General features: G+C 38.5%; 1 protein-coding gene across 1 annotated transcript in view; it reads right to left on the reverse strand.

The window, feature by feature from the left end:
* Window positions 1-286: 286 nt before the first annotated feature.
* LOC149843099 (transcription factor-like protein) overlaps window positions 287-23,712 on the reverse strand; it is a 58,585-nt gene continuing 35,159 nt past the window's right edge. The window contains exons 2-5 of the mRNA XM_089999599.1: window positions 6,530-7,092; window positions 4,098-5,009; window positions 502-804; window positions 287-410 (exon numbers count right to left, since the gene is read on the reverse strand). Coding sequence (XP_089855725.1) covers window positions 540-804; window positions 4,098-5,009; window positions 6,530-7,092 — 1,740 coding nt within the window. The 3' untranslated portion in view covers window positions 287-410; window positions 502-539. The remainder of the gene's footprint in view (window positions 411-501; window positions 805-4,097; window positions 5,010-6,529; window positions 7,093-23,712) is intronic.

The following is a 23,712-nucleotide window of genomic DNA, read 5'->3' on the forward strand; positions in this document are numbered from 1 at the left end:
ACATTTTCGCTCCAATGATCACGCTGTGGACTCTGGATCATATTGTATTTGTTGTTATTCTTAGGGGTAATTCTGTCAAAGAAAGGGCTTAGCAAATGCAGCGTAACTAAGAAAGGATTATTTAAACTTTGATTTTTTACAGCAATAAAAATGAAAAGCATGCTTTTATTTCCATTTCAATTAATTAATACAACACGGTTTTCAAAGACGGACATTTTGGATGTACATTTCATTGAACTGGGGCAAACACAATAGTCCTGTAATCTCTGTGCTAACGAAAATGATAGTCCACGCCTTTCAATGTAGTGGTTGGCACAAGCATGGAGGTTCTCATCTTCCACCCAGATGCATATGTCGTGTTGTCTCACTTCCCCCCTTATCTCAGGAGTCCATGCACCATAACTCTCAATCTGCAAGGGTCCACTATGTTTAAATGCAAATACTGTATATAGAAAGGTTTTAGTTTCATGACCATACAATGAGAAAACCATAAAGCATTACCACTATCTTCATCGAGACATGCAGATTTGCAACACCACCTAATCCCCTTCTTGGTTGTGTTCATTAGGGGGAGCATCCCCAACAGCGTTGTAGTTAACCCACGGAAGCATTGATTCCAAGAAAATCATTACTGGGTTACGGTTCAAGATTTCTTGAGGAGCCATTCCACCATCAGCAGCATGAACATGTTCACCATTGTTGCCAGCATGCAAGGCATGTGGGTCTACCATAAACTGCCGCAAATCATCTGGTGGAATCGTTGGGACGGAGTCTGAGAAGTCTGATATCAACAGATGCGAGTACCTGCCAAGCTTGAACAAAGCACTTAATATCCAAAAGACGGTTAAAAGCTCTGAATGGTCAGATAATTGAAAATGTGTACAAGGCAAGAAGTCCCATGAAAAAACATGGAGAAAATAAAAAACGGCCGACCAATGTATGAAAGTTCAAATCTCGACACAACAGCTTCTTGATGCATACCAATAATTGAGCAGGAGGTCCACCACCATGTCTTTCATCAAAGTACATGACAATTAGGAAGACCAAAAGAATGAAAATGATGAATATTGTAGAAAAAGCAACTACAGAAAAAGGCAACAGACCAATGATTATTGGTTCCTATTATAATCTTTCTCAGAAGCCAATCTCCAGAATAATAACACAGCATAACAGCAAAGGATATATAAAGGAAAGTGACGTCTTCCCCTTTGAAAGACTAACTTTTCTTTTTCTGTTGATAGGTTTGAAATACTACCATAAATTAGGAAGTTTATGCACAAGCGAGCTGTGGCATGAGTCTCAGGTTCGAATCCCATGGCGTATCAAAACCAAAAAAAAAAACACACTTCAAGTTAGGAAGATCCGTGTCCCTCAATCATCTGCTGGTACTCGTAAGGAGATACTGAAGGGAAAGAAGGCCACTATCCTTATCTTTTGGCACTTAATCCTACAGAGAAAACTAACCAACTCACAAAAGAACTAAAAAAGAACCTCGATGCAATGTATGATACTCTATATTTCTCGTGAACGCTTATCTTTCTACGCTATGATTTTTTTCTTGTTAGCACCACCTACTTCCACACAAAGGCTAGTGTGTTCACATAAAATGCAGTGCCGCGGCATCATGCATCGCCCACACAGCCACCCATCTTGGCATTTCTTGAGACGGGTGTGGTTTCCATCTCGAGAAATGTTGAGATGGCTGGCTGTCAGCGGCACTGCATAAAAAATGCCCTCAAGGCTAGTTCTGAGAAATGACATCGGTGCTAATCATATTTAGCTTCGTGCTACAACCAATATGATGTGCTTGCTCCACATAGGGGAATATAATCAACTTGCAGGCCCTCCATTATATTCTTCCACCTCATCACTTCAGTGCAAGCTTATACTCACTGCACCAATTAGGTTTTGCATTTTTTACCAGCGCAAACCTTTTTGTTTATTGATGGAATCCAACAACACAGACATATTCATTAAATTGTAAGTTGGAGGAAAAGATGAACATCACAATGTATTATGTTTCATCAACAGTGGCTTGACCATGGCAGTCAGTAGAAGATAGCATCCGTTTCATGTCTCCCACACCTTTGTGTGGTCACAATGTGTATATTCCTAATCTCAAACATGATTTCACAGGTTATATAACATTGAAAGTGATTGTCATAACGATCACCATGTGTGTCTTTCAAAGACTCCTTTTCTTATGCTTCAACGAAAGGCAACTTGTCAAGTATATTAACAATTGTACAGTTACATATCTCAAATTGTATAAAGGTGTTAAAGGTGCAGGGAGTTGTGTCACGTCCCACTTGTGAATATACAAGCTTCCCCAATAACGGAACTTCAATTCTGCAATACATTAAATGACCCCATGTGATGTGACCTGGGAGGCCAATGAAAGAAATGATTTGCTGATCATCAAACTACGATCTATTTTGCATATGAATCCTGCAGGGCTTCTATTTGCCTCCACTAATCTTGTACCTCCAGGAGTCGACATTATGGAAAATCAGTAATCACTCAATCCTCATATTGCCTGTTTAGACTGGTAAACTGAAGAACCCAGGAATAAACCTTGGTTGTTAACTTGAAGAATACTAGATTTTGGTAAATAAATTCTGATGGAAAATATAGTATACAAGAAAGGAACAGGTCCTTAAGGGAATCCCCATGATACAAGTTCTTGTGAAGAGATTCTTCAGATGATGACTAGGGAAATGTATGCACCCTTTTTCTTTTTTCTTTTCAATTTTTTGATTTTCTATGCAAGCTGGGGTATAGCACCTGAGGGTTTTGAACCTAGACCTAGATCACTCAGCTTTAATTATGTAACTCGAAATCCTACTGTCACAAACAACACATGAAGTATATATACAAGAACATATATTTGTAAAATGCAGTCTATTTTGGAAGGTGACTGGAGCAGGCCAGAAAATAGCAAATTAAAATGCAAACTGTCTCATGAATCCAAAGATTTTCTACATCAATATTACTGTTACTGCAGTAAGAGGATTAGATAAGAATACTTCAATACAACAAGAGATCGACAAGGACGTTGGACACACCATGACACTTCATGGAGACGGTCACATAATTTAGACACAATCAGCACCATGTCTCTAACTCCACCTGTTTTTCTGTGAAGTCGTTGTTTATGCTTATTTCATTCAACTTAGATTTATCATTTAATGATTATTAATTATTGTGGCATAAAATTGTAGTTCAAAAGTTCACATTCAATGATTATTAATTATTATGGCATAAAATTGTTGTTCAAGAGTTCACATTTTTAAGATACTGTCATGTTCTATTGTTCACATAGTGAATTTCAAATATACAAAAACACCCACATCATACATGCATATGTATATATCTATACAGATGGACAAGTAGATGAGTAGATACACGGGCACATACATGCAGACACATGCACACGCACACATGCACAGAGACACCTGCATGCAAGCACACACACATCCACATCCCCAAACCCCCCCCCCTTCCCAATGCACATGTGCACACACACATGCATTGACACTCCTACAAATGCACACACACGTACCCACAGGGACAATGCATACACACACGTACGCCCATGCAGACATGTTACACTCAATGTATATATGTATAGTCATGTCCTTGTGTCAGAGTTTCAAAAAACCATGTAGGAATAAGTATTATTCATGCCATGTATCTTGCCTGCATCAATCATGTAAATAGCTTCTAACCATGTCTTACGCTAAAGCACACAAAGCTCACAACCTGAAAAGGATGAACCTTGTGAGACAATTAGAACATATCAGGCTTCAACCACTTTTATGATTAACTTCTCAAAAAGCAAAGTTGAGCCTTTCTGAAACATCTCAGTAATAGTAAATGGCTACACAGTATGCTAAGGATAAAGTAGAATCTTCTGCCCATAAAACAACATAATCTTCGACTTACAAAAGACTGAAAAAAGTGCTTTGTTGCAGTGTAAATTCTAACCATGCAGACTAATATATCCGTTACTACCAATATTATCAGTTTTTCATGGTGTGTGTGTGAGAGAGAGAGAGAGAGATGTTGCTCACAGATAAAGCTTATAATTGACTTACTCGTTTCTATCAGATGAAAAGGCCTCTTGCCTGACACAAGCCCAATCCTTGGCATCACTATTTTTTTGATTCACTGATTCAATAACCCGTAGAGCAGCCTCTTTCAAAAGCTTCTGTAAATCTGGGATCCTCCATATAATATAATTTCTTTGGATGTAAATATTAATTAGGTGCTCCAAGGAAGGGCCTCCTTCTTGAGCTGAAGCAAAGAATGGGTGCTTAAGTATTTTTGTCCATGCAACATCCTTGAGAGGTGCCTTAGCGACCAATTTCTTTAGTATCAAAGGATGAAGCATCAAAGCTTGCTCCATAAGATCACCAGATGATGCCCTTTCAGGCCCCTCATTAGCTTCATTAGAAGTCATGTTGCGCTCAAGATAGAAACGGCAGATTGCAAGAGAGTATGAGAAGTTAGGAAATAACCAGAGAGAGTTGTCAGATTTGTACTCATCAGAAAACTTTTCAAGCCATGCATACTCCTCTGCTCTTAGGGAGAAGTAATCAATACAAAAGAGTGCACCCATTGGATCATCAGAATCCAAGGAAAGCAACAGTTTGCAAACCTCAAGGGCGGACCGATGACAACCACGGCGATTCAGATTCTGCATGTGATGGAAAAGGACTGCAAATATGGGCTTATTTGTATCATGACTATATTTCAAGCAGCAAATACCTTGCATAGGGTTGAATAATGGATGCCATGCACATTCCAATGCATATAAACATTTCCCAATAGCATCAGCAGATGACTGATGTTCTCCTGAGAACTTCAAAACATCAGCAATGGTCAAAAGTGATTCAATATGATATGGGTGGTCAACTAAGATACTAGCAATGCCATTGAGATCATGCATGGCTTTTGCAGCTTCAAATATTTGTTGTGCATGCTCATACAGAGATGAATGTGTATACCTGCAAGCACAGTAAAACCAAAATGAAAACAGAAGCCAGTACCTGACTTAAAATATCAGAATCCTTTTCTCAGGCAAGTTTATTTTCACAATGTCAAATATGATGGCATACAGATTCATATACAAATGTGTTACATAGATTTCATATTTTTCTCCTTTTCTTTGAAAAAGAAATAATTGTACAGACTGACATTGGAACATGCAATGGCTGTTCCATACAGTCACTCAAACAGATACCAAAACCCATATGACTAAAACAGAATAAAGTGACCATCCAACTACTGTGCTTCAAGAACACAATAGAGTAAATATACCCCTCAGGGTTTCCCAAAAACAAAAAAATGTGGAAAACCACTGCCTTAGACTTTTAGGAAGCAGTTGATTGATGAAACATTAAACAGTCAAAATATACATGACAATTTTGTAACACACTTCACATGAATTTGTGGGAGTGAATGCAAGTTCTGAAGTCATAAACTACCTAATGCAAGTCGCAGACTAACTCATGCAACCAACTATCTCAGTGAAATTATCAATGACATTCACCATTAGCACCAAGTCTTATAAGCTGGCCCTGTTTCTTACAGAATATCAGAGGAAATTACAATACCATGCAGCCACACTTATCATTCAAACCACCAGACTGTTTCATGGCCAGTCAAGCTTAATCATGAAAACTAGAAGACGCATGCTTAAGGCCCAACAGTAGCCAAGAGAAAGAAAAGGAGCAAGAAGAATTCAAAAACTTTACCTACTTATTCACTTTAACAATATCCTTTAATTTTTTAATTAATAAATATTTATTACAAAATATCAAGATTAAAATGGTGTTAGTAGAAAACACGCAAGCAAACCAAAAGAGAACCAATATGCATCTTTTTCAATATAAGATAGCAAAGTTGGGTTGGCTCAATAATCCTCCTCCCCACTTTGCACATCGACTACTGAACAACTTTTTTCAAATCAATAAAACTTTGTGAATAAACAGAATGAGAAAGAATATGCACCTTCTTCAACCATTACCTCCATTTGTATACAACTATTTAATGACCTTTTTTCTACTTAACAAAACTCAGATTAAACACTGTGGAAAAATTATCAGTGTACTTCAGGAACTATTAAGAAAAGATTTGTGCACAAGTACAATAAAACTTTAGGCTCTGTTTGGAAGCCTTGAATCAGAGGTTCATTGCAGTTTCCCCCAGTGCTCTCATGCTTTCTGCTGTTTGGGAGCACTGCAGTTGCCAAAACACTGCATTGGCGAATGGTGTTGGCAGCCCCAACGCCACATTTCAACACCATTCACAAGAGGATGTTTTCGGCAAATCCTCAACACCACATTTTGGCAACACATAGAAGTGGTGTGTCCATCTCTATGCATGGCTACCAAACAGAACATTATATGCGCCAGTGCTAAGGCAGGTGCAAGGATAAGCCCACAGAAGATCCAGACAAACCAGACAAGACAAGTTCTCAAATCACACAGATGTTCGTTTTTACATAAATCAGATGAAAAGTTACCTAAAAAAGTGTTTTCCATTTTTTGTTTCCAAAAGATCCATAGATAGTGATCCATCCCAACGAAGCCAATGGTTAGATGGTGCAACAAGAATTGTTTTCCGAAAATTATGGCTTCCACGCCTTCCTCCATGAACCTGTCTTGAACCACCAGCATTATAGCTATTTTCAAAGGAGCTAACGACTTTAGAACCAAAGATCCGTCTTAGCTCATTTTCAGCTCTTAGAAATTTGTGATCGACGACTAATATTGATGATGTAGGGTGTTTCCTGCTGTCAACCTTAACATCAAGATTTGCTGATTTGGATCTTTCAGATCCAACCTGGAAACTAAAGGGGTCAGATTGTTGAGACGTTTCAGCTATTGATAACTCATCTAAAAGAATATCAACTTGCTTCTCTTGTTCACTTTTTGTAGAAACCTGGATTGCTTTACTTCGTTTCTTTTTCTTCTTGGATTTACTATTACCAATAGTTTCCTTAGAATAGCTTTCAACAGCTAGAGAATTTTCTACAACATAATGTGCAGCAACATCATGTTCATCAGAAACTTCTGGTTCATCCTCCTGTATAAAAATGGAGAAGGATACACAAAAACGAGCAGTCATACATTGATATGTAACTGATGACCAAATTTATAAATCACTATATGCCAAGGAGCAGGTACAGTTAAAATGAAGAAAAGCAATCAGAAAATTCCTTTAAGTAACAAAATAATAAACAAAAACATATCCACACATCAAAGAGTTTCAATTGGAGTTTTGAACACACTTCATAATAATACAACTATAACAAAGCTGTAACTGCAAAACTCCTAACTTGATTATCCTCACTAACCTTTTAATTTTAAGGTGTTCCCTCCCCAGTCAGATTTGTCATATGCAATTTTATTAGGAAAAAAGGGGCATTTTTTATGTATCTACTGGACGTCATCCACCTAAACTATGTTACAAAGAGCCTTCTAGTTAGGCCTCACATGTCCAGCATTCTACACCAACAATTATCTCTCTAGTTATCGCTTAAAATCATCATCTTTTCTTCTTTTCTCCTTGATTAAGGATTAATCATACCAAAGCAAGGAAACTATTTTGCCAGCTTCCACCTGGACACCCTCTAGGGTTGAAGTCCTAATGAAAGACAGCTATCAAATATGGCTGTAATAATCATATCAAATCGTGTGATTATATGAAAGGTTACCCTAACGATCATATGTTCACCAACAAAGAAATTATGTGATTACACAAGGTTACCTTGAATGCAGAAAGAGAAAGGTTGTTTGTAATGATAAGTATACTACTTAAAAAAAACACAATCTGATATGAAATCATGTGACCATGCAGAAGGTTATTTTAATGATCACATATCGACAAGTCAAATGTACCAATGGAACATATGATAGGCAAATGCTTAATCACTCATAGAATGAGCAACAAGCACACAGTTACATAATTTTATTACAACTGAATAAATATAATATTGTATAAGAAGAAATTGATTCCAACAATCATGCTGCCAAATAATAATAATAATAATAATAATAATAAATATTGCTCCATTCACCATACGAGATGCCCCAGTTATCCAGTGTGATTTTCATCTTCACATTCTTCTGAAACTACATTCCAGTTTATAGTCTATATGATGCCGACAAAGTATGATATCTTTTCATCTTAAAATTACTTCAAAGAAGCTGTTGCAGAGAGCAACAAGGCGAAGCTCTAATATGGTAAAATCTATGTCACAGGGACTCGGCAAAACAGATGCCGCACCCGCGTCGACGCGACGCGATGTGGGTGCGCGTGCGGGTGCAGCACCGGGTGCGGTCAACACGACCCTGGGTCATTTTTGTCCATAATTTGGGCGTAAAAAAAAAACCGATGAAAAGGAGGATTAGGGCAAAAAAAAAATTTTGCCCTAATCTCTCTCCTCTCTCTCCCCCTGAGCTCGAGCTCTCCCATCGCCGCCCCAGCTCCGCCTCCCCAGCTCCTCCTCTTGGCTCATCCTCTCGGCTCCTCCTCTCCTTTCGCAGGTATGTCTCTCACTCTCTTCTTGGGTCGGCTGGGGAGGGCCGAGCACCCCCCCCCCCTCTCGATCTCTTGTTGGGTCGGCAGGGGAGGGGCTGAGCCCCCCCTGCTCCCTCGTTTTTCGGCACAGGAGGGGCCGAGCCCCTCCCCCATCTAGCTCTTTTTTTGGGTCGACAAGGGAGGGGCCGAGCCCCTCCCCTTTATGTTTTTCGTTTTTCGGTCGACAGGGGAGGGGCCGAGCCCCTCCCCCATCTGTTTTTTTTTCTTTGGGTCGACAGGGGAGGGGCCGAGCCCCTCCCCCATCTGTTTTTTTTTTTTTTTTTGGGGGGGGGGGGGGTCGACAGGGGAGGGACCGAGCCCCTCCCCCATCTGTTTTTTCTTTGGGTCGACAGGGGAGAGGCCGAGCCCCTCCCCCATCTGTTTTTTTTTTTGGGTCGACAGGGGAGGGGCCGAGCCCCATCTGATTTTTTTTTTGGGTCGACAGGGGAGGGGCCGAGCCCCCCTCGCTCTCGCTCTCTTGTTGGGTTGGCAGGGGAGGGGCTGAGCCCCCCCATTCTCCCTGTGTTTTCGAATTGATTTGAAAATTGTAATGTATTTTTTTTTTTCAGGATAAAAATGACGGATAAAGGGAAAGGACTTGCATCATCCTCATCCCAACATGTGAGTTCTGCTGGTAGTTTTGCTGATAGTTGCAGTTATATTGATGATGTGGGGCCACTATGGATACATGTAGATAAACTTGCAAAAACTGGAGAAGGAGGTGGTGGAAACAAAAGATTTCGATGCAAGCTCTGCGAAAGAGATTTTGTTGGGTCTTACACAAGAGTGAAGGCTCATTTGTTGAAGATACCAGGACATGGCATTTTAGCTTGCAGAAAAGTTGATGAGGCAATGCGAAGGCAATACAAGAAAATACAAGAAGAATATGAGAAAAAAAAGGCAATGGCCGATTCTTCTGCAGTCAGTGTGCCATTTGCAAGCCACCAAGAAGATGCTGAAAAAAAAAGAAAAGTCAATCTAGGAGGTAGAGTAACGATACAAGCAGCATTCAATACATATGGAAGAGAAGAATTGGATAGAAAAGTTGGGAGGTATTTTTATTCTGGTTCACTCCCATTTAATGCGGCTAGAAATCCTTATTGGAAGGATTTAGTAACATCCTTGGCAAATTTTAATTTGAGTGGTTATGTGCCTCCAAGTTCAGAAAAAATACGAACCACACTTCTTGCAGAAGAGAGGGCAAACGTGGAGAGGTTGCTAGAAATTAAAAAATATTCATGGGAGCAAAATGGAGTTTTCATTGTGTCTGATGGATGGACAGATATTCAAAGGCGTCCATTAATCAATTTCATTGTTTGTTCGCTTAGTGGCTCAATATTCTTGAAAGCAGTTGATGCATCTGGGGAATATAAAAATGCAGAGTATTTGAAGGGATTGTTTATAGAAGTGATAAAAGAAGTGGGTGATCAGAAAGTGGTACAAATCATTACAGACAACGCTCCGGTTTGTAAAAGTGCAGCGTTGAGTTTGGAGAGTGAGTACCCTCATATTTTTTGGACTCCCTGTGTAGCACAACTTAAATCTAGCCCTAAAGAGCATATGCAACCCCAAAGAAGAAGAAAATTCACAAGCATATGCTTTATGTTCATGGATTGAAGATTTAGAAAGAAATGTCAAAAGCATTAGGAATTTTGTTGTTAACCACCATCGTGCTAATGCTATATTTAATAGGCATTCTGATTTGAAATTGTTGAAGGTCGCTGAAACACGTTTTGCGTTCATCATTGTGATGATGAAGAGGATTAAAAGAGTGAAGAATGCTTTGATTAACATTGTGACTGATGAAAATTGGACATTCTTGTAAAAGTATCTCCACTAAGATCAAGACCTTAATATCCTTGATAATAAACCCACCACGAATGCACAATAAGAACACTTGTGCACAACCCACAAATGCACAAAGGCATAAAAACAATGGAATCAATTTATTAAACACTTGGGCTTTGACTCAAAGCCATGAAGAAATACAAAGGGGAGAGCCCCTATTTATAACCACAAAAAGGAGCCTTGAGGGGCTCCACTCATAGACGTTGGAGCCCCTCCAACGGTCACAAATGTGACCGTTGGAGGGGCCCAACATCTATTTGAGTGGGCCCCCCAAGGTACCTTTTGGTACTAGAATTAAAAGAAATAAAAAATAAAAATAAAAAGAAAAACAAACTAAATTACAATCACATTCATAAAGTGAATGTGCGTAAAATAGGAAAAAAGACTAAACTACCCCTACGGCTTAAACAAAGTAGAAATATATATTTTATATATATAATAAGTAGATACATATACATATATATTAATATATGTATATGTATTACCTTATATATATAAAATATATATATTACATTAAATGATTAGATACATATTTTAACACCCCCCTCAAACTTAGGGCAGAATGACCGAGAGTTTGCTAAGAAGAAAGTTGAAGCGCGGTGCACACAAGGCTTTAGTGAAGAAGTCCGCCAATTGATATTCGGACGTGACATATGGAAGGTCAATGGTTCCTTTGAGATACGCCTCCCGAACATAGTGACAATCCATCTCTATGTGTTTGGTCCGCTCATGAAAAATGTGATTTTTAGCAATATAAATCACACTTTTGTTGTCACAGCAAAGCTTGGTAGGCCCTTCAATATTGATCCCCATGTCTTCCAGCAACTGACGAATCCAAACAATTTCCATGGTAGTAGTCGCCATGGCACGATATTCGGCTTCAGTTGATGATAGAGACACATTTTGCTGCTTCTTGCATCTCCACGAGATCAATGAGTCTCCTAAGAAAACACAAAAACCAGTGGTGGAGTGACGGTTATTTGGGTCACCTCCTCAATCAAGAGTCAGTATAAGCGATTAATTTTAACTCAGAAGAAGACAGAAAAACTCTCTTATTAATAGTGTTCTTTAGGTATCTTACAACACGTAAGATAGCACCCATGTGAACAGAAGTTGGTGCATGCTGAAACTGACTTGCCGTATGCACCGCATGTGAGATATCTGGTCTGGTGATACTTAGGTACATCAACGATCCTACTAGTTGCCTGTGTTAGAAAGTGAGTTGGAATACATTGGGTTCAATAATGAACCCATACATATGCACGTGAAGTGCAAATATACCCATTAAAAGGAAACAACACAAGCACATAATGTGCTAACCCATAAAACCCATAAAAAGGGAAAAATATGACATAAAGTCATAAGTTGCATATAATTGAAGAAACAATGAACAAGGGGTAAAAACCCCATTACAATGGAGCATAAGCTCCCTCAAGAATTGAGAAATACAAAGGGGAGAGCCCCTATTTATAACAACAAAAAGGAGCCTTGGAGGGGCTCCACTCATAGACGTTGGAGCCCCTCCAACGGTCACAAATGTGACCGTTGGAAGGGGCCCAACGTCTATTTGAGTGGGCCCCCCAAGGTACCTTTTGGTACTTGAGAAAAAGAAATAAAAAATAAAAGAAAAAGAAAAATAAAATAAATTACAATCACATTCATAAAGTGAATGTGCGTAAAACAAAGGAAAAGACTAAAATACCCCTACGGCTAAACAAAAGGAAAATATATATTTTATATATATAAATAGGAGGATACATATACATATATACCATATATGTATATGTATCATCTTTTATATATATAAAATATATCTAATTACAACAATTGATGGGTACATTTTAACAGCCTGTAGGGAGTAGGATCGGAGAGAGGAACACCATCATCAATCTTCATTTTAGCTCCTACTATAGCAGGAGTTTCACAAATTTTATCATCTGTAATACCTGACCTGTCAATAATCTCAGATGCAAGCTTAGTTTGAGACAAAAAATATCCTCTATGAGAGTATGCTACCTCAATACCCAAAAAATAAGTTAAGAAACCCAAGTCAGACATTTCAAACTTATCCTTTAAAATGGATTTTATGCTTTTAATCCATTTAGAGTCGCTCCCAGTTATAAGCATGTCATCCACATAAAGTAGTAGAATAACAATCCCTGCATTAGATTTTCTAACAAACAAAGCAGTATCAGTAAAGCAGGATGAAAAACCATTTTCTAACATTACGGAGTTAAACCTATCATACCAAGGGAGCTTGTTTTAAACCATAAAGTGCTTTCCGAAGACGAAGCACTTTTCTTTTAGGAGACTCCATTCCAGGAGGAGCATCCATATATACTTTTTCATTTAGATCTCCGTTTAAAAACGCATTCTTAACATCCATCTGATAGATGTTCCATTTATTGATTGAGGCAACAGTTATAAGACATCGGACGGTGACCATCCGAGCAACCGGGGCAAAAGTCTCCTCATAATCAATCCCATATTTTTTACCATATCCTTTTGCAACTAAGCGGGCCTTATATCTCTCAAGGGACCCATCACTCTTAGTTTTGACTTTAAACACCCATCTACACCCTATTGCTTTCTTGTCTTTAGGGAGGTTTTGAAACTCCCATGTATTTGCTTTCTTTAGGGCTTCAAGTTCATTATTCATAGCGACTATCCATTCTGAACATTTTCGTGCTTCCTCAAAATCCCTAGGTTCTATGTAAGAGTGAATGGCGCTTAGACAGGCTCTATATTTCGGTGAAAATGACTCATATGAGATGAACCTAGAAGGGGGTCTTCTTGATCTTTCGGTCCTACGAAGATTTTCTTCACTCGAAGGGGTAGGCTCACTATCATATCTTTCGAGGGCACTTCTAAAAGTATTCCTATCTCTATGAGAGTAGGTTATAGGATCTCTATGTGATTATTCATTGATGTGTTGATGAAGTGTTGAGGAATCAGAATGAGTTTCATTATTATTCAAGTCATTTTGATTTGTTTCATCATCACTAGTATCATCATCTTCAGTTAATAAATCAAACAGAAAAGAATAGTCTATATTCTCGTCATTAGTTTCAAGTTTCTCGAAACCACTAACATTTTCCAAGAAGCTTACATTTCTGGAAACATATAGTTTATCACTTTTAGTATCATAACAGCGAAAGCCTTTATGAGTTTCAGAATAACCAAGAAAGGCACAAGGAATGGCCTTAGGGGAGAGTTTGTCATTTTTATCAGTAAGGACAAAACATTTACATCCAAAAACCCTTAACCTGCTATAATCAGGTTCTTTTTCGTATAATTTTTCAAATGGGGAAATTTTGTTCAAGTTTTTAGATGGAAGTCTGTTTATGAGATAAACAGAAGTAAGGGCGGCCTCCGCCCAAAGTTTTTTCGGAATATTTTATGAAATGAGCAAAGTTCGTGTTGTTTCAATAATGTGCCTATATTTTTGTTCCACCAACCCATTTTGTTGGGGAGTTTTAGGACAAGACTTTTGAGGGAGAATTCCATAATTTTCAAGATAACTTTTGAATTCATTGGAAATATATTCGCCACCCGAATCGGTTCTAAGAATTTTTAACTTTCCATTGAATTGATTTAAAACCATCATATGAAAGGTTTTAAAAGTTGAGAAAACTTCATGTTTATGTTTAAGAAAATATATCCAACTAAACCTAGTGAAATCGTCCACATAGATAACATAGTATGAGAAACCTCCCTTAGATATCACCGGAGCCGGACCCCATACATCGGAGTGAACAATTTCAAAAGGTCTTGTTGTAAACATAGATCTTTGAGGAAAAGGGAGACTTTTCATTTTTCCAAGAATATATTCATTACAAACAAATTTTTTATTACAAAGATGCTTAATAAAGGGCAAATAAGAGATTTTAACAATGTTGGGATGACCCAATCTCTTATGTCATACATGAATATCTTTGTTTTGAACAACATTACAAAATTGATCCTTGGGAATTTTAAGAAAATCAACATAGTAGAGGTCGCCTCTCCTAGAGTCTTCCCCAATCAACTTCCCGGACTGGCGATCCTGTATCCAACATTTATCGCAACCATGGTCCGAGAGTTGAGAAACGGAAAGTAAATTTAAGTTTAATTTTGGTATAAGACGAATTTTTGGGATAAAGAAGTCGTGTTTTTCAAAATTGCCCATTCCTTTAATTTCAAGAGGTGTTCCATCCGCCGTTGAGACAAAAGATGGAAGAAATTTTTTAGAATAATCAGAGAGAAAACAAGGACTTGGAGTCATATGAAATGAGGCACCGGAATCAAGGAGCCAAGATGACTTACCGAGAGAGGATGAGGATGACATAGCGGCTTCAGAAATGCCTCCTTTAAGAATAGGTTGAAGAGCATCCACAATTTGTTGAAGCGAAAGAGACTCATTTGATGACGAAGGTCGTTCTTCTGATTGGGATGCTAAAGCCGCGGCAAGAAATTTCTTCTATTTAGGACAAAGGGGTTTGATATGCCCCGGTTCTTTACAAAAATGGCAAGTTAATTTGCTATAGTCTCTCTTGCCATATCGATCATTTCCTCCTTGCCCTTGATTCTTGAAATGTGGAGGTTTGTAGGTTTTCAAGTTATTTCCGGGTCTTGACACTACATTAACCACTTCATAATCACTTTGAGAAGGGGTAGCAAGAATACTCGGGTTATTTTTACTAATCCCCATACGTGTTTCCTCACCACTTAGCTTGGTGATGACATCTTCAATAGAAGGGGATGTGAAGGCGGATAGGAGAGAGGACCGAATTTGCTCAAATTCGGGTCTAAGACCATTTAAAAAATTAAAAAATCGATCTTCCTCTAGTTGCTTGTGTCTTAATTCAATAGCTTCTCCGCTCCATTTTGGTTCGAGCATAGCAAGCTCGTCCCAAATAGATGATAATTCAGCAAAATATTCCCGAATAGACAAATCATTTTGTTGAAGAGTCAAAGCTTTCTTTTGGAGATAATATTTGTATGATAAGTCCCTTGAAGTATACATTTTTTCAAGGTACAACCAAGCTTCGGAGGCCCTTTTAAACTTAATGATGTTGGCATTGATCTTGGTTTCAACGGACGAAAAAATCCAAGATAAAATTTTGAAGTTCTTCATTTCCCACTTATCATGCTTTTTTGAATATTCTTCAAGGGCCTTTTGTCTATCTTCACCTTCAAGAATCTTAATATCCCCTTTCTCTATGATAGAAAGTTTGGGTTCGGGTTTCGATATGGAACCTTGAACGTATCCCCAAAGGCCTTTCCCTTTGATATGGGCTTCCATATTGCCGGCCCAAACATGATAGTTCGAACCACTAAGTTTAAACACAAGGGAGAAGTGGGAGTCTTTTTCACCCATTAGAGAGGTAAGATGATAGAAAATAATGTGTACCTTAAGAGTTTTTCCAACTTTTCTTGACAAAAGTTGCTTCTAAAATATCGCCCGAAGTAGATGATATACTTCAAAACTTCACTTACTTGAGGGCACGATTACCGAGGTACTTCACAAGTGGCGGGATGCACTATCCTCCTTCTTCAACGAGGCTCTGATACCATGTAAAAGTATATCCACTAAGATACTAAGATCAAGACCTTAATATCCTTGATAATAAACCCACCACGAATGCACAATAAGAACACTTTAGAACACTTGTGCACAAAGGCACAACTCACAAATAACCCACAAATGCACAAAGGCATAAAAACAATGGAATCAATTTATTAAACACTTGGTATTTGACTCAAAGCCATGAAGAAATACAAAGGGGAGAGCCCCTATTTATAACCACAAAAAGGAGCCTTGGAGGGGCTCCACTCATAGACGTTGGAGCCCCTCCAACGGTCACAAATGTGACCGTTGGAGGGGCCCAACGTCTATTTGAGTGGCCCCCCCAAGGTACCTTTTGGTACTAGAATTAAAAGAAATAAAAAAGAAAAAGAAAAACAAACTAAATTACAATCACATTCATAAAGTGAATGTGCGTAAAACAGGGAAAAAGACTAAACTACCCCTACGGCTTAAACAAAGTAGAAATATATATTTTATATATATAATAAGTAGATACATATACATATATATTAATATATGTATATGTATTACCTTATATATATAATATATATATTACATTAAATGATTAGGTACATATTTTAACAATTCTATCGTGTTGATGATGATATGAAGGCTCAAGAAATTAAGAAATTCATTCTTGATGATGAGTTTTGGGACAGAGTGGTATACTTCCTTCAATTTAGGCAACCTATTTGGGAAATGTTAAAAGAAGTTGATAAGGATGAGCCCATGCTTCACAGAGTTTATGAAATGTGGGATAATATGATTGAAAAAATACAAGTTATAGTTTTCATGCATGAAGAAAAAAATCATGCATTGGATGATTCAGATTTTTTTAATCATATTCATTCAATTTTAGTCAGAAGATGGGATAAGAGCAACACTCCTTTGCATTGCATGACACATTCTCTTAATCCAAAATATTATGCAAATAAGTGGCGGGCTGGTGGTATTGGTCGTGTCCCTCCAAATTTAGACCCAGAGCTATCAAGACATAGAAATATGTGTATGACAAGACTTTTTCCAGAAGCATATCTTCTACATCAAGTCACACAAGAGTTTGGAAAATTTTCATCTTCGAGATTATATGCACCGGCATTATTCGCGAGAGAAAAAGATAATATAGATCCTATCACATGGTGGTCAATATTTGGATCAGAAACACCTCTTCTGCAACGTCTTGCATTAAGATTGCTATCGCAGCCTGCTAGTTCATCTTGTTGTGAAAGAAATTGGAGCACATATTCTCAAATCCACAACATGAAGAGAAACAAACTCACCAGCAAGCGTGCAGAGGATTTAGTATATGTTCATTCAAATCTTCGATTACTTTCGCGGAGCAATGATGAATACAGGTACTAATTTGCTCTCTTAGTTATTTGATTATTTCTTAGTTTTCATTTAAATATACTTGTATTGTATTTATCATTTTCAAATTGGGTTTATAATGCAGACAAGGAACATCCAAATTTTGGGATGTAAACCCAGAAGAGTGTGACTTCGAGGGAGAACATGAATTCAACGTAACAAACATGGATTTAGCTGAGCCCAGTATTCCTTCTAATGATGCATTTGATGATGAAGAAGAAAATTAATAGCATCCATTACTTCATCAGGATATACTTTGATATGTAATTTAGTTCTTTTATGCAATACTTATTTAATTGATATTTAGGTCGATTTATGTAATTGCTTTACTTATTTGATTGATAATTTGATATTTAGGTTGATATACTGCATGCATGATGAATCATATTATGAGTTTATGACAATGTTTACTGTTAAATGTTAAACTGTTAAAACTTCAAAATTATATATATATATACAACAAAAACAACAACAACTGTCTAATCCCCGCACCCGGGTTTTTTGGAAGTGTCGAATCCCCGCACCCGCACCCGCACCCGCACCCGCTCCCGCACCCATGTGACATAGGGTAAAATCAATGAACAAAGACTATTTTTTTCTGCAACCTGTCTTGGACAATATTTACATAAAGAATCTCCCCATGAAAAGAAAATTTAGAAATTTAGTGTGATGTATTGAAATATAGTTGAAGTTAACAAGGCCATCGAATCCTTTTGCAATATCAAAAATCGAAATACCCTATTCATACCATACATTAATTGTCACAATTGAGGAGAATTAACAAATTATATACAAAAGTAAAAGACACATTTATTGTCATACTTCGGGCATAAAGGGCGCCTTTTAATAGGGTTGCCAAAAGTGGGATCTAAGGCTGGATGACCTATACTAGGATCTAAATTTCTGGTTTGGGTCGAAATACAAAAAACCAGATGAGAGAGAAAGAGAGAGCATAGTTAGTTCAAGTATGGACAGAGGATTAGGGCACCATTTCATATATCTAACTGAATAAAAGGTTTTATGGTTATGGTCAGATATCTGCTACAAATATAAAGTCCAACTGTCCAAGTATATTTCTTTACATTAAAAATTTAAGGAGAGAAGTGGGATTCAATATTTAACCCAAGGTTGACAGACTAGAAAGCGGAAGCGGGAAACGATACGGGAAGCGAGAAGTGAGAAGCGATGCATTTTAAACTGCATAGGAAGTGGGAAGCGAGGAATAAAAAAAAACAAATATAAGGATTGAATGGGAATCAAAATGAAACACAAATAAAAACTAAAATAAAACTAACTAATATTAAATTTCATGATTTTTAAGGGTAATAATTAATTTTTTAACAAAATCTAAAAATGATAACAACCAATTTAGAGAAAGCACATGAAAGTGAGTAAGAAGAATGATAGAAAACACATAAAAAACATGAAAAGCTGAGTAAGAGAACATATGAGAAGAATAGATGAAGCGTGTGGAAAGCATAGGAGAAGCATGGCGGAATCAACGTTCTCATAAAGTTTCGGAAGCGAGGACTATCACGCTTCTGAAGTGAGTTTCCGGGAAGCGAGCTTCCCACCTATCTAAGAAGCTTTCGGTAACTCTGAATTTTAGTCATCCTCTTTTAAAGCAAGATAACCGCCCATGACATCAACGTGCTTCTTGGCACTCATATGATCCCACCAAGTATACACAAGCCACACACAACCTGACAGTGATACGACCTTTTAATAAGTTAACACAGGTTTTGGGATTCCGAGTAATCGTGCATATTTTACTCGTATTTTGATGTGTTTCCATGCAGAAAAGCTTCATTTTGAATTTCATCAAAATCGAAGTTAAATTAAGCAATTTGGAGCAATTTGAAGGCTTTTGGATCGAATTCCGAAAAAATGGATCGGTCAAAATTTTAAAATCCAGATTTGACCCACCTAAAGAAGTTTTATTAGACCAAAATACCCTTAGAGGGGCGCAACCTATGTTTTAAAAATAATTTAGTTTCTAACATAGTTTTTAGAAATAGTGTTCTATTTGAGGTATTTGAAAAATTATTGAAATTATGAGTCTTTTTAGAAAATACCCAAACTTATCCTTCTAACCCTAGGCTCTCATTATAAATAAGAGTTTAAGAGGAGAGAAAGAGGTTTTTCTCTCCATGGGATTCATGCCACCCTATACTCTTGCCTCTTCTCTTTCTCCTAGCCGTCCCCCCCTTCTTCTTCTTCTCTTTTCTCTTTCTTCCTCTTCTCTTCTTCCTCCCTCTCTTCCCAACACCCTATAAGGCCATGTTTTCCCATACTTGAAGATCAACTCCGGAGGTGCGTGACAAGCCATAACGTGGAGGAAAAGCCACTCTTCTTCTCCCCAATCCATCGGAAGCAAACCACGCGGTGAGTCTCTTCTCCCCTCTTTCTTTAGAGTAGGGTTTGCATGCATATATGATAGTTTGTTTTTATTTTTATGCATAGTTTTTAGTGTGTTTTAATTTTTTATTTTTCACCTTTAGTTTAGCGTAAATTAGGTTGTTAAAATTCTGATTTTTAGGCTGAGTATCAACACCCTAACCGGCGGCCAAAACCGGCGGGTAGAGATAGTTGATTAGCCTAGTTATATCAATTTTCGTTTTTTCTTTTAGTTGGTCTTGTTTTTCCTAGTGAGTTGATTATTTTAAGGCGTGTTTAAAGTCACGTTAATTTCTGTTTTTCGTCAGAAAATTTAGAGATTAACGTGAGTTTAAGGTTACTTTCAGTTAGTAGTAGTGTAGGTGCATCTAGGCTAGCCGTTAGCATCTAGTTAGAATTTTAATGTCCTTTCATTCATAAGGACTACCAAGTGTGTAGTGTAGATTTGTTTTGTGTTTTTTCTTTTTGTTTTCTATAGGTGGTGTGTTGCTAGGTGGCCTGAGGAACAACGGAAAAGGGTGGACTTAGGTGGACGCACTGAAGGATATTTCGCATAAAAAGCAAGAGCTTGTCGAGCAAGAAGGAGCTTGATTTATTATATTTTTTTAGTATAGGGCATTAGGCCACATTATTATTTGGGTTGTATAATCTTTTATTCTCGCTCAAACTATTGTATTAGGTTTTTGCACGTGCTTACATTTTCTTTTATTTGAGGCAATAAAGGTGTGTTTTGTTTGAATAACGAAAGTTTTAACCTATTCTCTGTGTTCAACCCAGACTTCACCACTAGTGTGAAGCCGGTTATTATAATTTGATGCACGGTTTATACGCGAGATCTTTATTGAAAATACTTTTAAGAAAAGTTGCATCAAATTTTTGGTACCGTTGTCGGGAAACGACGATTTAAGACTAAGTACTCACTTTATTGCCTCTATTTCACGTATATTTAAGGCTGCTAGTTTGCTTTCACATTTTTTTTAGGATTGCCTGGTTTATTTTCTATTGATATCTAGGATTGTTTAGTTTGCATTGGTTTATTAATTAGGATTGTTAGAACCACGTTGAGTGCAAACTATAGAGCCAGTTTATTTTTTTTGCTCGGCCTACCTAGGGTACCATTTTAGGTAACCGAATGTATAGTTTGTTTTCAAGCTCTATAACTGCAATTGGGTGGTGGTTGTTTATTTCGTTACTTTCTTGCTTGCTTCGTGGTGTGGCTTGATTGTGATTGCACGCTAGTGTAGGTAAAAAAAGCCCAATGGCGAGTTATGCACCGGGTCTTAACTCAACCATGTATACAAAGGAGACGCTCTTTAGGCCCTAAGCTTGTTGATCCTATCAATAATCCCGAATTAATCCTCAAGAGATCCCGTAGAGCCAAACCCATGGCAGAAAACCTTGCCCAAGTTCGCCCTTTGAGGGAGTACTTCGTTCCTACCGAGTACACTCCCGTCTCCTGCATCGTGAGACCTGACGTAAGAGCCCCACAATATGAAATCAAGGCCAGTGTCATTCAAATGCTATCATCATTCTAGGGCCTTAGTATCAAGGATCTCTACCGTCATCTCAATGAGTTCTTAGAGATCAGTTCTATTGTTAGGATCAACAATTTTGGAGATGATGCGCTTAGGCTAACCTTGTTCATGTTTTCCCTAAAAAAACAAAGCCAAGCACTGGTTCAAATTACTACTTGTGATCGGATGCAAAAAGAATTTTTGAAAAAATATTACTCAATTGGTAAGACGAACCAATTCCGCAAGGTTATCACCAGTTTCACTCAAATAGAGGGAGAACAGTTTCATGAGACCTGGGAGAGGTTGAAAGATCTTCTTAGGAAATGCCCCCACCACCAAGTGCCTAAATGGCAACTAGTGTAATACTTCTACGGCGGGCTGACCGAGAAAATATGCAAATGGTTAATGTAGCCTGGGGGGGCATATTTATGCTCAAGAGTGAGAACGAAGCGTGGGCCTCGTTCAAGACCCTGAGTGAGAATTCTATGCATCATGCTTCGGCTTCAAGAGCAGAGAAGACAACACCTACCACTGGGAGAGCTAAGAAAGCTGGTATGTACAAAATAGGGACAAACTTTGAGTTGCAAAACAAGGTTGACCAGCTGACCCAAAAATTCGATCAATTATTGTCAAACCCCACCTCAGCTATACAGGTGTGTGCGTTGTGTGTTAGCCCAGCACACCATGTTATAGATTGTCCTGTCGCGCCACAGTACCCTGAATTTGTGCAATAACAAGTTCAGGCGGCGCAAGGTTTCGCCAAGCCCACGAACAACCCATTTTCTAACACTTATAACCTTGGCTGGTGAAACCACCCCAACTTCTCGTAGAGAAATCCACAGCAACAAGCCCTTACTCATCCTGAGACCCAAGTTAGGCCAGGTAGCTATCAACCAAGCTAACAAAGATCCAATTTTCCTTAAGCTCAACCTATGTTTTGCCAGCCTACTTCTCAAGAACCTACATCGAGTCAAGCCTGTCAAGCCTTTGAAGAGAAAATGCTCCAAGTCTTTGCAGACATAAAGGCAAATCCGAACTCTCACACACAGTCAATAGCAAAACTAGAGACTCAAATGAGACAGTCGACCGAGGTGTTAAGCAAGCACAACAAGGAAACACTACCTAGTCAACCCATGGTCAATCCCAGGGGAAAAGGAACCAATTCATGGCCTGTATATGACTGACTCACACCAAGAGCAGGCCAAGTCTATCATAACCCTTAGGAATGGAATGCAATACCATGGTACCAAAGAGACGACTGAAGAGCCTCAAAGACAGAAGAGTAATCAGTCGGTCTCTTTAGATTCACCCCAGGAAAGCGGGAGGATCTCCACAACCTGAGCCTTCTAGATCATGCATACCCAAAACCCCCTTCCCTGAAGCACTTGAGAAGCTGAAGTCTTTTGGCCAGCAAGGGGTGAAAATGCAAGAGATGCTTGAGTTATTCAAGCAAGTGCAAATAAACCTCCCCTTGCTGGATGTCATTCAGCAAATCCCTGTATATGCGAAGTTCTTGAAAGAACTTTGCACACAGAAGAGAAAGTCGAGGTCCAATGTACTAAAAAAGATATACTTGACTAAGCAGATAAGTGCGGTGTTGCAACACCAAACTCCACCCAAGCTCAAGGACCCAAGGGCTCCTATCATCTCATGCGTCATAGGAGAAATTATTGTTGAGCGCACCTTGCTCGACCTTAGAGCAAGTGTGAACATCTTACCAAGTTTTTTTTATGACGCATTTGGGTTAAAGGATATGAAACCCACACCTATGACCCTGCAGTTAGCAGATAGATCAATCAAGGTCTCACGAGGGATTCTTGAAGACATGTTGGTCAAAGTGGAGGATTTCTATTTCCCTATTGACTTTATCATTCTTGATATGAAGGAAGTTGATCATGTCAGGCAGACACCCATTATCTTAGGACGACCCTTCTTGGCTACAACCAAGGCATCCATCAATCGTCGCACGGGAGCTATGGACGTGTCCTTTGGCAACAGGAAGATGAGACTAAACGTTTCAATGTTGCCATGGGCCCTACTGGTAAGGATGCTTGCTTTCAGGTAGACTTGGTTCAGGACTTGGTAGAAGCAGAGTCCCTTTGTACGTTGAGTGATCCACCTCAGGATGAGGATGATGAATCATTCAGAGAGGATATCTTGGGACTAATAGATAGACTTTCAGGTGAGCTTAATTGGACCTGAAACTTTGAGCCTCTCCAGGATCTGGTAGGGCAACCTGCCAAACCCTCAATTGAGACGCCTGAGCATGAGTTGAAGCCTTTACCAGCTTCTCTCAAATATGCCTTCTTAGGAAAAGAAGAGACCTTGCCTATTATTATTGCGGCAGACCTGACGAGAACCCAAGAGCGTCAACTTTTGGAGGTCTTGCAAGAGCATAAAGAGGCAATCAAATGGTCTCTAACGGAC

This window comes from Nuphar pumila, chromosome 3, assembly GCF_984573655.1.
Source record: "Nuphar pumila chromosome 3, dmNupPumi1.hap1.1, whole genome shotgun sequence".
In the NCBI taxonomy this organism is placed as follows: domain Eukaryota; kingdom Viridiplantae; phylum Streptophyta; class Magnoliopsida; order Nymphaeales; family Nymphaeaceae; genus Nuphar; species Nuphar pumila.